The sequence below is a fragment of the Gavialis gangeticus genome, unplaced genomic scaffold (assembly GCF_001723915.1).
Source record: "Gavialis gangeticus isolate Ggan-Ray unplaced genomic scaffold, GavGan_comp1, whole genome shotgun sequence".
NCBI classification, from domain to species: domain Eukaryota; kingdom Metazoa; phylum Chordata; order Crocodylia; family Gavialidae; genus Gavialis; species Gavialis gangeticus.
The window spans coordinates 49,942,042-49,954,698 of record NW_017728994.1 but is presented as its reverse complement, the minus strand read 5'-3'; the positions used below and the strand labels follow the sequence as shown (position 1 = coordinate 49,954,698).

At 47.3% G+C, this 12,657-nt stretch overlaps 1 protein-coding gene across 1 annotated transcript in view; it reads right to left on the bottom strand.

Annotated features, from left to right (window-relative positions):
- The window catches only part of LOC109287189 (VPS10 domain-containing receptor SorCS3), a 541,768-nt gene that overhangs the window by 101,824 nt on the left and 427,287 nt on the right, over positions 1 to 12,657 (bottom strand). Inside the window, exon 16 of the mRNA XM_019502155.1 lies at positions 8,068 to 8,175. Coding sequence (XP_019357700.1) covers positions 8,068 to 8,175 — 108 coding nt within the window. The remainder of the gene's footprint in view (positions 1 to 8,067; positions 8,176 to 12,657) is intronic.

Here is a 12,657-nt window from a genome sequence, read left to right as displayed (position 1 = left end):
TGCATGCATTGTAAATTAAAACCCTTTTCCTCTCCCCCTTTGAAGCTCTGAGCTGCATTTTCTAGGACGCCTTTCAGAACAGACCATAGCTGATTGCTGCAGTTTGCACAGCATCATAACCAGCTCGTACTGCAACGCAGTCCAAAGGCTAAACTTCACAATATTGCAGGTGAAACCCACTTGAGAAACTAGGCCACTGCCAATAATATAGCCAGTTGCATCTCAAACAGACGCTGCAGTCCTAAGACCGATTCCTGGTGAAACAGAATGGAAGTGGGATAAAAGTAATCGGAGGGGGGAGCCCTTTCTAAGTGACACTGCTGAATACGCTGGATAAAGAGGGCTTTGAAACTTATCCTGCCAGTCTCGCCCAGTAGAATTTCCTCGTTGCTAGACTTGAGAGTTTATAACAATCTGGCAGCGAACAAGTGTTAAAACCCTGCTCCCCGAAGGCAATGAGTAGGACTAATAGCAGGTCCGCGTTCCCTAAATCCACACGTTCTGACAAGCTCCCTTCCATTCAGCCATGTATCCTGCAAGCTGACGACTACATTTACCTTTCTCCCGATCTCTGAAAAAGCATCCCTCACCCCATCTCTCTTCTCCCTCTGCCTTCTCTCTTCTGCTCAGAAGCAGCAATGGCTGTAGACCTTCATAAAAAGCCTGCCCAGGAAGTTGAATCTGTTCTTTCTCAAAGGCAATACAGCTGGGAAAGGGCAGACTGGTAGCTTCGGACCTGCAAGAACTGTGCTGTGCAGTGTTTGGGTGCAAACTTCCCTTTCCTGACCCATAATCTCACTTCATTTCCTAAAGGAGCTGCCGATTAGAGGCGTTCCAGGCTCTCGTGCATTCACATCCCACCCCTCTCCCTTCAGTCTGTAACCCACTTGTTGAAGTTGCCAACGTGACGGCCTGCCCATACCAACTGAGAGGAAGACTCTTTTGGGATCCGGTCCACTAGGAAGTAGGCTGAAGGCACCAATGCATTTCATAAGTCTCTGCTGCGTATATCCTGCTGTTCACTAGCACCTACTACTGAGCCTAGACGGATTCAGGCCAGAAACGTACAGAAGGCAAGCTCCAAACCTCCAGCTCCCTGAGCCATCCAGTATCCCACAATGCTCCATCACACTTCACCGCTCGTATTTGTTCCTGACACACCAAACCATGCAGAGGCAGAGACATCCAGTATCCCACAATGCTCCATCACACTTCACCGCTCGTATTTGTTCCTGACACACCAAACCATGCAGAGGCAGAGACATCCAGTATCCCACAATGCTCCATCACACTTCACCACTCTTATTTGTTCCTGACACACCAAACCATGCAGAGGCACAGAGTTTGAGCGCTGCCAATATTTTACCCAGAGCTAATGCACAGAGGAACTGCATCACCCCAAAACAGCTGTATGTACTTGCAAAGGGAAAGGAGGGGGAATGGGCTGTGGGTTGCACTCTACTGACTTCTTGTCCCCAGTCTCACATTGGCTACCCAGGAGGAAGGTAGTCAAGTCATGCTGAGCAGATGGAAAATGCAACACTGAATTCAAGCCCTGTCATTTCAAAGGTGGAGGGATGCTCTGGAGAGACTGTCAGCTTAGGGACTGATGCAGTGAGAACAGTCAAATCTGTAACAGCAAAAGGCCCCTTCCTGGGCTCTCCAATTGTACTTTCACCTCTATGGCTGGTTTGAATCGTAACATTTCCCAGGCAGTGAGTATCTTTCTGTAAGACGGCAGCAAGCTCAAAGGGGATGCAGCCAGGTCCAGTGGACAGGAGACTGAGCTTAAAAGGCCTGATTCCTATACTAGTCAAATATTTCATCTCTCTAAGCTGCTGTCTCTGCATCTGGCCTATCTACACACAGGTTTGTATCACTATCCCTGCTTTCAGGGTGGTGGCAGAGAGGCGAAGGTCTCTTGTTCTGATGCCAGAGGTTTGAATTTGCATCTCAATGCAGACTCATGCCAGAGGCCACCACCGGTTAAATCTGGGTACCCTGTCAAGCTAGCTGGGGTGCCAGAAATGATGCTACATTGCTACCTTGTGCTGGAAACTGGTCTGTCTCAACCACATTAAGCTGTTTTGATACCTACATGTTAGAAACTGGTGTAGACCAATGGGTACAACCCTCCAGTGCAGGTGGACACAGTAACGACGATTAAAAGGTGCTCATACTTTGTTCTTGGCTCTTCATGCTGGTCTAACCACACTAGAAGTTGCACTTATTGTTATCTACCCGCTTAGTCTAGCGCCCCTAACTGTATCAATATAACTGTACGGTATAAAACTAAAATAACTGTATCAGTATAAAACCAGTGTACGAAGCAGGTTTCGCCTGTAAACGCTTTGAAGCAGGTTTACGACGTATACGCACATTGCATTGTACAATGGAGACTTAATCTCAGATGACAGATTACTGCAATACAGATAAATAATATTACTTGGCATTTAACAACTAATAAATAATGGTTTTCCCTCGGGAAATTATTTTAGGAAGTGGCTGAACACTCCATGCAATCTGGCACATTTTCATGGCAAAGGTTGCTCTTCTGAAGGCCCAGGAACCAGTGGTTTCATGCAGGCCTGTGTTGCAGTAGCTGGGATGCTGGTGGATGCTATAATAGCACATCAGTTCTTGCTTCAGTTCAGTGGGATTTGAAGATGGGCCTCACATGAGCTTCTCTAGCATCTCGCTGAGCCTGCTTAGCACCCCAACACCCTGCAGTGATCAAGGCATAGCTAGGGAATGCTAGGCTCCGATCCTGTATTTGGAGGACCTCTGAAACCAATGCGGGTTCCCCACGGGAACACAACCCCCCTTCACCTACAGCAGACTGTAGGATGTAGGCCTTATGTACCCCAAAATACAGCCAAGAGATCTGCAGCAACCTAACGGCCCTCGTTTCTTGGGGCTGAAAGTTTCCACAACCTCTCAGCCTGACCCTACTTTACCTTTATGAATCAGTCCATTAAAATTCCTGCTGAGAAAAATACCCGGAAAAGCTGCAGAGAAACCATTTCTGGATGGCTTATGGCGGGGCTGTTTTACTATTCAACTCCTGGAAACCAGTGGGCAGGAATTTTTATAAGCATCTCTGGTGAAGACTGCGTGAAAATCTTTTACAGCTTTTATAAGTGCCGATAAAAAGTTTTATAAATTCCTCAATAATAATAAAAAAGGCTTTTAAACATTTTTCTTTAAAAAAAATGAAAAAGTCAGTTCTCTGTATAGTTGGCAGGGAACATCCAGTAAACCGGCCCCCTATGTTCTCCATCAAAATACCACAGGGATAAATAACAATAACCTCAGATTTCTAAAGCATTTTTCATCTCAAAGGGAACTGCATGGATTTACAAAGCAAATGGGCCAAAACCTTAGCTGCCATAAAATGATTTTGCTCCACTGGCTTCAATGGAGGTATCAATGTACTGATTTACACAAGCTGTGTGTGTGCATGTGCCCGCGCAGCATACACGTCCGTGCCTGTGCACCCGGGTGTGGGTGTTCATGTTATCACTGTACTTCCAACTGTGCGTGGAAAGCAGTACACATCAGTAACATTACACAAAAATATAACAATTATTATATTATGCTCTGCTGACTAGGTTAGAAAGTTTAGAGTATCAGGATTGCTGAAGAAAATTAGATAGAGAGAAAAAGCTGCCCACTGTGCAGAGCTCAGGATCTAGCTCCCTTGTTCAGCGCTGTGTGTCCTGTCCCTAAAAATGCCCTTTAAACCAGTTACATGAAAAAAACAAGTATTTGGCAGTGGCATTTTTTGAATGGCTATTTTCAGTGAACGTTGAAGCAGCATTTGTAGATGGAAAACCAACTCTGAGCGGGTCATTTATCCTGCTGGCTTCTGCAGAAGCATGTGCTCCCTTCCGAGCTCCTTAGCCAGTTCTCCAAAGCAAAGTTTAGTAATGCACACAAAACACAATCCTCTGTCCTCTCCTGGACACTAGGAGATGAGCCCCTTCCTCCTCTAGCCCCAGGGCAGCCACCTGACCTCTCTGTGCAGCAACCTGGTCCCTTCACAACTTATTTCTTCCTTCACTTTGCTTTCTCCTTTGGGAACTTGTAAAGCTCCCAGTGGCACGCTTCTTCCGTAGCCAAATGCCCCATAGCTGAGCTCTCTTAACAGGGCTGACTGTTCCTCTTTAAAGGGACAGCCTGCCATGTTACACCAACACACACACACATGCTCTCTCCAAGCCACTCCACACAGTGGACAAACCCATTTCGGCTACACGTGCCCTATGATACCATCTCCGAGAGTGATTCAGAGACACTATGACCAAAAGGGGCCCTTATAAGGACCTTGCCTGATATAGGCCATCGGACTTTCTTGAACATATGCCATTTTGAATGAGAGAAAAGTACCCATGCTTGATTTAAATAAGGAGCAGTTACAGCTCTTTGCATCTCTCAGGCACCAAAAATCTGCCACCATCCAACCCCGAATGCCACTTGTGCAAGCAAATTCCCCATGGCTTCGCCCCTGAGGAACAGCTCTGGTGCAATGGGAAGCCTGCCCCTTTTTCATAGCCTGGGCTGCATTTTCCCTTCCCTAAGAGCCTTTTTGCACCTTGATACACCTCAGTAAGTCTCAGGCTGCCCAGTTCCCAGTCCTGACACACCACGCATGTCTGTGTGGTTGTCATAGGAGCTGGCTCCGCTGACTCTCTGCCAGCTGCGAGACTCTCTCTCTGCTCCTTGGGATTTCTTGACCTGTTACCTCTGGCCAGATTCCAGCTCGTTGTGTGAGAAACTGATCTGTATTAAATAGATAGCCTTTATCCAAGGGTTATTTCATCTGTGCAGGGTGAATGCAGCCAGGGCCAGGTGATGGAGAGCTTATGGTGTTGTCTGCTTTGGCTCCAGAAGCAACCGGAGGGCTGCCCCCAGTCACCCCAACTGTAAATGGGTACCCGGTCATACAAGGTCAAAGATGGATGCATATGACATTATTAGTTATTGCCATAAGCATGCTAGCCTGTTAGACTCAGACCCATCTTCTGGCTTGGAGGTACATATTATTGCTGCAAGAGACGTCAAGGCTAATCCCAAATCCAGGTCCTATAAAATCAAACCACTAGAAAAGGTCTGAAGCAACATTTTTTTTTATGAATCCAAACTTACCATTGGTGGCACCCCTGCTCATGCTCGATTTATCCACGATAGCACCACCACCAGTGAGGTACACCTGTCTACTCCTGAACTACAGCCAGTATACAAGAGTATGAGCAACTTGAACAGGCAAGGTTTTTTGAGTAGATGTGGTTTCTTTCATTAGACCAACCGAGTAGTTGGAAAAAAGTTCTTAGCAAGCTTTTGGGTGCAGTCACCCTTCTTCAGGCATAGGGAGTCTCTGCTGGTCTGAGACGCCAAGTAATGAGAGAAGCTAAAAGTTTGGCAGGATGTCAGTGAGAATGTAAATAGGTAGAATTAGAAAAACAAAAGGTAAAGCAGGGAAGGGAGGGAGGGAGGAAGCAGGGGGTGGGGAAAGGCCAAAGGTGAGCAGGGGAGACACTACAGTGGTGGTTATTCAAGGTAGAAAAGAGTCTGTCTGTGAAAAAGAAAATAGCTGGAAATTAGGAAGACAAATGGCAGACAAGTAGGGGAGGGGATGGAAGAAAAGGTGGGGGGAAATAAAAATGTCAGAGGTCAGGTTTCTCAGGTACCTGGTGAATCAGATGTCAGGCTGGTTGTCAGGTGTCATAAATCCGATGTCTATATTGAGCCATGATTTTTTGTATCCAGTAGATTTCTGAAGTGAAGTTTGTAGGCTTGTCCGCAAAAGGTGTTTTGTAGTTTCCCTCTGAGGATTAGAACCGAGAGATCGGCGAGGGAGTGACTGGCTTGTGAGGAGTGTGCCTCCACAAGTAGTTGAGGATTCTTGTCTTTGATAGATTTTTGGTGTGCATTCATTCTGGTGCACGGTTGTTGTTTGGTTTCTCCTACATATTTTCCATCAGGGTATTTGGTGCACTGGATGAGATATATTACAGTTCTGCAGGTGCAGGTGTAGGATCCAGGAATGATGATGGTTCTGTAGTGGAGTGTAGTTTATTGCAGGGGTTGGTGGAGGTGTGTTGGCAATTTTTGCATTTTTTTTCCTGGCATGGTCTGGATCCATTAGGTGTGGTTTAGGTCAGTGGTCTCAACCTTTTGCAGCTTACTTGTCACCTACGTAAGGTCAAAAAATCCTAGTCCCATTGGTGGATAAGTGGGGGTGGGGAGGTATCCCCAAGAGGACAAAGAGCAGGCGGATGTCCCCCAGCAGCCAATTGAAGTGCACAAAATGAAAACCAGAAGTCCCACCATGGCACTTTCAGTTCTGCCACCACAACCCAAGTCCCACCTAGAGGACCTTCGCATCTCACCGGTTCAGAAACCCTGGTTTAGGTCAAAGAAGTTTGCTTCTGGTGATGAGGTAAACAAAGTTTGGTGCTTCCTTGAAGGCTAGGATGGGTGGTTCTGGAAAGATCTCTTTAAGAATTGGGTCTTCTTCTAGTATGGGTTGCAAGTGTTTGAGGATTTTCCGTGTAGGTTCCAGGGAAGGGTGATATTTCATAACTAAGAGTGTGCAATTTGTGGGGATTTTCATTGGTGTCTCCCCTAGTCACCTTTGGCCTTTTTCCCCTGGCTTTTTTCTCCCGTCCCTTCTCTACTTTACCTTTTGTCTTTCTAATTCTACCTATTTACAGTCTCACTGACATCTTGCCACACTTTTAGCTTCTCTTATTACTTGGAGTCTCAGACCAGCAGAGCCTCCCTATGCCTGAGGAAGGGTGATTGCACCTGAAAGCTTGCTAAGAACTTTTTTCCAACTACTCCCTTCGTCTAATAAAAGATATCACACCTACTCAACAAACTTGTATGCCTATGTCCTTAGACCAACCTGGCTACAACCAAAAACCTGACCAACTAGAATGATTTCTCTTCTCTCTTCCAACTGATACAAGTCAACAAGTACTGGCTGCTGTCACCGTACAAATGAGCCAGTGATGGCAGCATAAGACCCACTGCAAAATAAATGATCTCAACAACAAGACCAATAGGAGGTGTCCAAGTTTTTTCCACTACAGTTTTTCCATAACAACATCATCTCCCTCCTCCTGGGACTAATGAAGGGTACTTATTCATGTCACTTCTCTACTGCTGCAGCAGCACTATACAGCTGCTTCCTATAGGAAACACGGAGTATTTAGCTCCTAGGGGGTTAACTGGGTTGCTTTCTTGTCATCTGGTTCCTTATGCATCCTGTCACACCAAGGCTGGAGGAAGAGCAGACAAGAAAGCCACTGTGCATGCTTGGGCAGCTATTCAACGAATCACAGGGTTAAAGATCCCCAGGAGATCATCTAGTCCAACCCCCCTGATCAAGGCAGGGTCATCTCTAACTAAACCACCCTAGACCAGTGTTTGTCTAGCCTGCTCTTAAAAACATCCAGGATAGAAATCCCACAACCCTTCTGGGCAATCTGTTCCAATGCTTGAGCACCCTCGTAGTGAGCAAGTTCTTTCTAATCTCCAAACTAAATTTCCCTTTGGTGCTATTTAAAAACATTGCTCCTTGTTTTGTTCCCCTACCAGCCACAGAGACTAATCTATGTCCATCCTCCATAACTACCCTACATGTCTTTGAAGACTGTAATCAAATCCCCAGCTCAGTTTCTCTTCTCCAAACTGCAGAATCCCAGTTCTTTCAGTCTTTCATCGTAATTCGTGTTTCCCAGACATCGAGGTTTTTTTTCCCACTTTCCACTGGGCCACACAACTATAGCTTAGTGCAACAGCATACAGATCAGATTCTACAGTGTTTTGATTCGACAGACAATGTTGTTTGGGCAACCAAAACCTTTACAAACCTTTAAAGAGATGCCAGCTCTACCACAGAGAATCTTGGTTAGTGTCATACAGCAATTTAGCCTTTAACAAGCAACACATCCACAGGTGGGAAAACTATAATCCAAATAAGGCCAACGTGCTAGATGTACCCCCAAGTATGCAACGTTAGACCCCAGCACAGCTCCCATATGACCCGCCCATACTTACGTCATTATCTGTGTCTCTATGCCGGGATCCACCAGGGACCCATCCACAAAAAGTGGCGTTGACGTGAAGCTGTACTTACTCCAGGATCTCCCTTCATCGAAACTCACCCTGGGATAAAAGCAGACAAGACAGATAAATAGGAAGGGATCACTTTCAAAGGGCGCTTGTACACATGACGGGGGTTTGGTCCTTAGGGCTGCCGTCTATGCCGCCTAAATTGAAATGGTGGGTTTTTAATTGAAACAGTGGGGTTTTCTTTTTCCATCACTGTTATGGCGAGGGGTCTGATCCTTTTTTTATGGTGAGGGGTCCGATCCTTTTTTTTTCTTTCTGCAGAGCCTGCCTGTGACCAGGGAGTGAGTTGCCAGTGGGCCGAGCAGCCCCTGAGCTGCAGAGGGCCCTGCTCCTTTCTTCCACAGCAGTCACACCCCCGGGGCCACATGGGCAGGCCACTAGTGGGCTGGATGCTGCCCCAGCTCAGATCCACCTGGCCCGATCCAACTCTTCCACGACCCTGAGCTGGGGAAGCACTTAGCCCACTAGTAGTCCACCCTGGCAGCCCCAGGGGGTGCCACCACCGTGGAGGGAAGAACCAGGGCTCCCCACAGCTCAGGGGTCACTCAGTCTGTTGGCTGCTCACCCCCTGGCTGCAGGAGAGGGGGCCAGGCTCCATCAGAAAAAAACAAAAGGATCGAGCCCCTCACTGCTTCTGCCTTCAGCAGGTGCCTGCTGAAGGCAGAAGCAGTGAGATGCCTGACCCTTTTTTCTGCAGAGCCTGCCCACCTCTCCCACACCCAGGGGGTGAGCTGACTAATAGTTGCAATGCATCATGGCAAACTAAACTACATCGGGATGTAGTCTACTTTGCAACAATGCAAACTCATTTAAAATCCCCCAAACTCTTGCACATGTACAGTGTGATGCCATTAAGCCATACAAAGTGACATTTTCATCACATGTACATGGTGATGGTGTCATGTGTACAGGTAACATTTGGCACCATTACTCAGGCAATTACACAATTTTGAAGACCCAGGAGAAATAGCAGCTGGATTTTTAAAGAGGTGGTAATCCTTGATATCACCCCTTCATTAATCCATGCACTCAGAGTGCTGTGAAGAAGTCAAGCGCCTGATGCAATTCTTAAGAATCGAAAAAGGTCCATGTTTCCTAACTCAAACTGGAGCTGAGATGCAAACAGCAGCACCTACAGCACGGCAGGTTCACAGTTGCCATCCTCACTTTGGTGAGAGGTAGTTAAGTGCAGCAGAGAAAAATGCATCGCTTCAGATGTGGCCCAGTGCTTGCAGCAGGGGACAGTGCATCCACCTCAGGCCTGTGGTGACTCGCTTCACCCATCCCTTCCTCTAACCATGGACTTGAATGCTAATCCCCCTCAGGGGGCTCTGTGGGGTTTAGTTCATTACTATTAACTATGTGCTTTCTGAGTGGCAGGTGAAGCATGCTGCACTGAACCGAATTCTGCTCTCAGCTCCCCCCAGGCAGCTCTGCTGACTTCAGCGAGGTTGCATTGGAAGAACAGAGAGCAGAATCTGACCTCTATCCACTGGGAGATGGACTGTGCCCAGTTAACATCAGCAAACAGGCAGTGGATGGTAATCGCATTCAGACACGATGGCTCAGTATCCTAGAACTAATTCCCAGGAGCCAGTGGACCTGGGGTGAAGTTTTGTTTGTTTTAGAAATACTTTGGAAAACTCGAAAGCTTGTTCATGCTCCTGGATTCCTTATCCACTGGTTTCCGCCCGATTCCTCCCACAATTCTGTCTGCAAAGGAAAATAAAGAGGGGAAGGCAAAGATTTCTCGGGTCCAACTTGATTAGGTCCCCTCTCACCAGGACCATTTCAGAGCTCTCTGTAATTAGAGCAGGTGCCTGGGCTGTGAAAGCTGACAGATAACCCTGGACGGGCCTTACTGCAGAAAGGGAGGAGGAACAATTTCTTCCTGTATCAGCAGGAAATGTTTCTCACTTCAAAGCAAGCATATTTTCAAAGAAGGGAAGCTTGGGTGAGGATTGCTCTCCAGTTCTGGCAGGGCCACATCTGCAGCATTTGACATCGGTGCTTCTGCAAAAAGCAGGTGTATTCCCCTGGTCCGTGCGATCAGCGTATCCATCTTCATGTCGGGTCCATCACAGCTGCCATACATAGCAGTGGCAGTAACCTTTAGGGCAGGCAAGCCACCACGTAAGCACTGCACCCTCCCCAAGTGCTACTCCAAGCCGCTTCCCAGGCCTGATCTGATGCTCTGCCTTTGGCTCCCTGCCATATCTGCTGCTATATTCCCTGCTCCTTTCCTGATCTGCTGCATGCCATGCAGAGAGGCTGGGTGACACTTGGGGCACACATGCTGCCTGCTGGCCACCCCCAATTTACAGAGCCTGGCTTTGTAGCCTAATCCACTGAAACTTAAACTTTTAGCAGTGGAGACCTCATGTTCAATCTTCAACAAAAACTGGCAGCTGCCACACAGGTTTCTGGAAAGCGGCAGGATACTTGAGGGGGAAGAGGGGTGGAAAATGTTTTGCATAGGCCGTTCTACTTACAAACCTCCAGAGAAATAGGTTTCCCTCTCCTTTAGGGAAAAGGAACCACAACCCTTCTTATATCTTAGGGCAAGCTGGAGTAGTTGGGTCTGCTAGATGAGTTATTGGAAGGATGTGGGAGACCCTGGACATAAGGCTGATTGAGAATGCCTTATGTCTTTCCATTTGATCCCATGATGCTTACCATGGTGGCCGTGCGTGAGCACGTGCATGGGTGCACTCGGTGCTTCTATACTGGCTTCTGTCCCATCCAGGAGAACACAAAACAACTGCTAACTCTCCCTCAGCCTAAAGAAGGGTGTGTGTACCCGAAAGCTTGCAAAGAACAATTTTTCCAACGATTTAGTTGGTCTAATAAAAGATACCATATCTACTCAAAGAACCCTGTGTGCCTCGGTGCTTCAGGTACTTTGCAGGCTGGTATGTTCGGGTTTTATTTTCCCCTTCATTCTTCATTCCTGAACATCTGTGCCCTGTGGTGGGGGGGGCTCGCATCGCACATGGCCTGCTCCTGCATTTGCTGATGCATTCGGGGGCCTAGGCATCTTCATGTTTTGCCTGCCTGCTTATCTACCTAACTAGCATTTCAATTTCTGGGGAGCAGCATGCTTCATTAGCTTAGTCAAGTTCCCTCAGCTTTTCAATTATCAACCCCTCTTTTCTCCAGGATGAAACTTATTATACAATGTCTCAGCCTGAGAATGAATAGGTATATGTACTCTTTAATCTAGGCAGCCTTTCCTATATAGCAGCCACCTAGCGAAGTAATATGATGCAAATACCAAAGCCCCTGCAGGTGAAATGGGGACAGACCTGTTAGAGTTGACAGCAATGATGACTCTAAATAATTATTTATCGAGGAGAGAGGGCTGCGTGTTCAGTCAGGCGCATGCAGTTGTATCAGGCTAAATGAAACAAGGAAATGCTCGAGAGGAAATTCTCCAAGGCAGGAGAAGGGCAGTTGTCTACCCGCCTACAGTTAGTCATTGTGTACATCCAGGTGTGTTCAACTTAAATACTCTCCCACACATGTACCTACATCCAGATATAAATAGCCTCTCACTTACAGAGTGCAGCCTCACTTGGCCAGTCAATGGGACTGTTTATGGAGGAGGGTGCTGCTGAATCTCAGGGCTAGGCTCGAGTGGAAGGGTACACCGGTAACAGGGCAATTAATGACTAGGAGACAATGATGTAAATGGCCCGTTCATAATTATAGGCCAGCACTGAACCCTGCATAGCAACTGAGCATTTATTGCCAGCTGTAACACCTTCCGTGGGTATGCCTGGAACAGTCTGCAAGGTATAATCATAGAAATCATAGAAAATGAGGGTTGGAAGGGACTTCAGGAGGTCACATCTAGTCCAGCCCCATGCTCAGAGAAGGACCAGCCCCAACTGGATCATCCCAGGCATGGCTTTGTCTATCCTGGTCTTAAAAACCTCCAAGGATGGAGACTCCACCACCTCTCTGGGTAACCTGTTCCAGTGCTTCACCACCTTCCTAGTGAGAAGGTTTTTCCTAATATCCAACCTCAACTTCCCTTTCTGCAGCTTGAGCCCATTGCTCCTTGTTCTGTATCTGCTTCCACTGAGGATAGTCCAGCTCCATCCTCTTTGGACCCCTCTGCAAAGAGCTGAAGGCTGCAATTCAATCCCCCTCAGTCTTCTCTTCTGCAGACTAAATAAGCCCAGTTTCCTCAGGCCTTCCTCTTAAGCCATCCCCCAACCCCCTCACCATTTTTATTGCCCTCCACAGGACTCTCTCCAATTTGCCCACATCCCTTCTGTAATGGGGGCCCAAAACTGGACACAGGACTCCATACATGTGGTGCTCAGGCCTACTGGCTTATAAGAGCTGTTTCCAAATTTGGTCCTTCAAGGCTAAAGGATGAAACCACCCCCCACCCACCCACCCCAGTTATACTTTTTCACCTAAAGGTTGATAATAAGGGCATGTGGGTGTCCTTTTGAGACTGGACAGTAGTCTGGTGGTCCAAACGTTTGTGGGATTTGTGGCTTT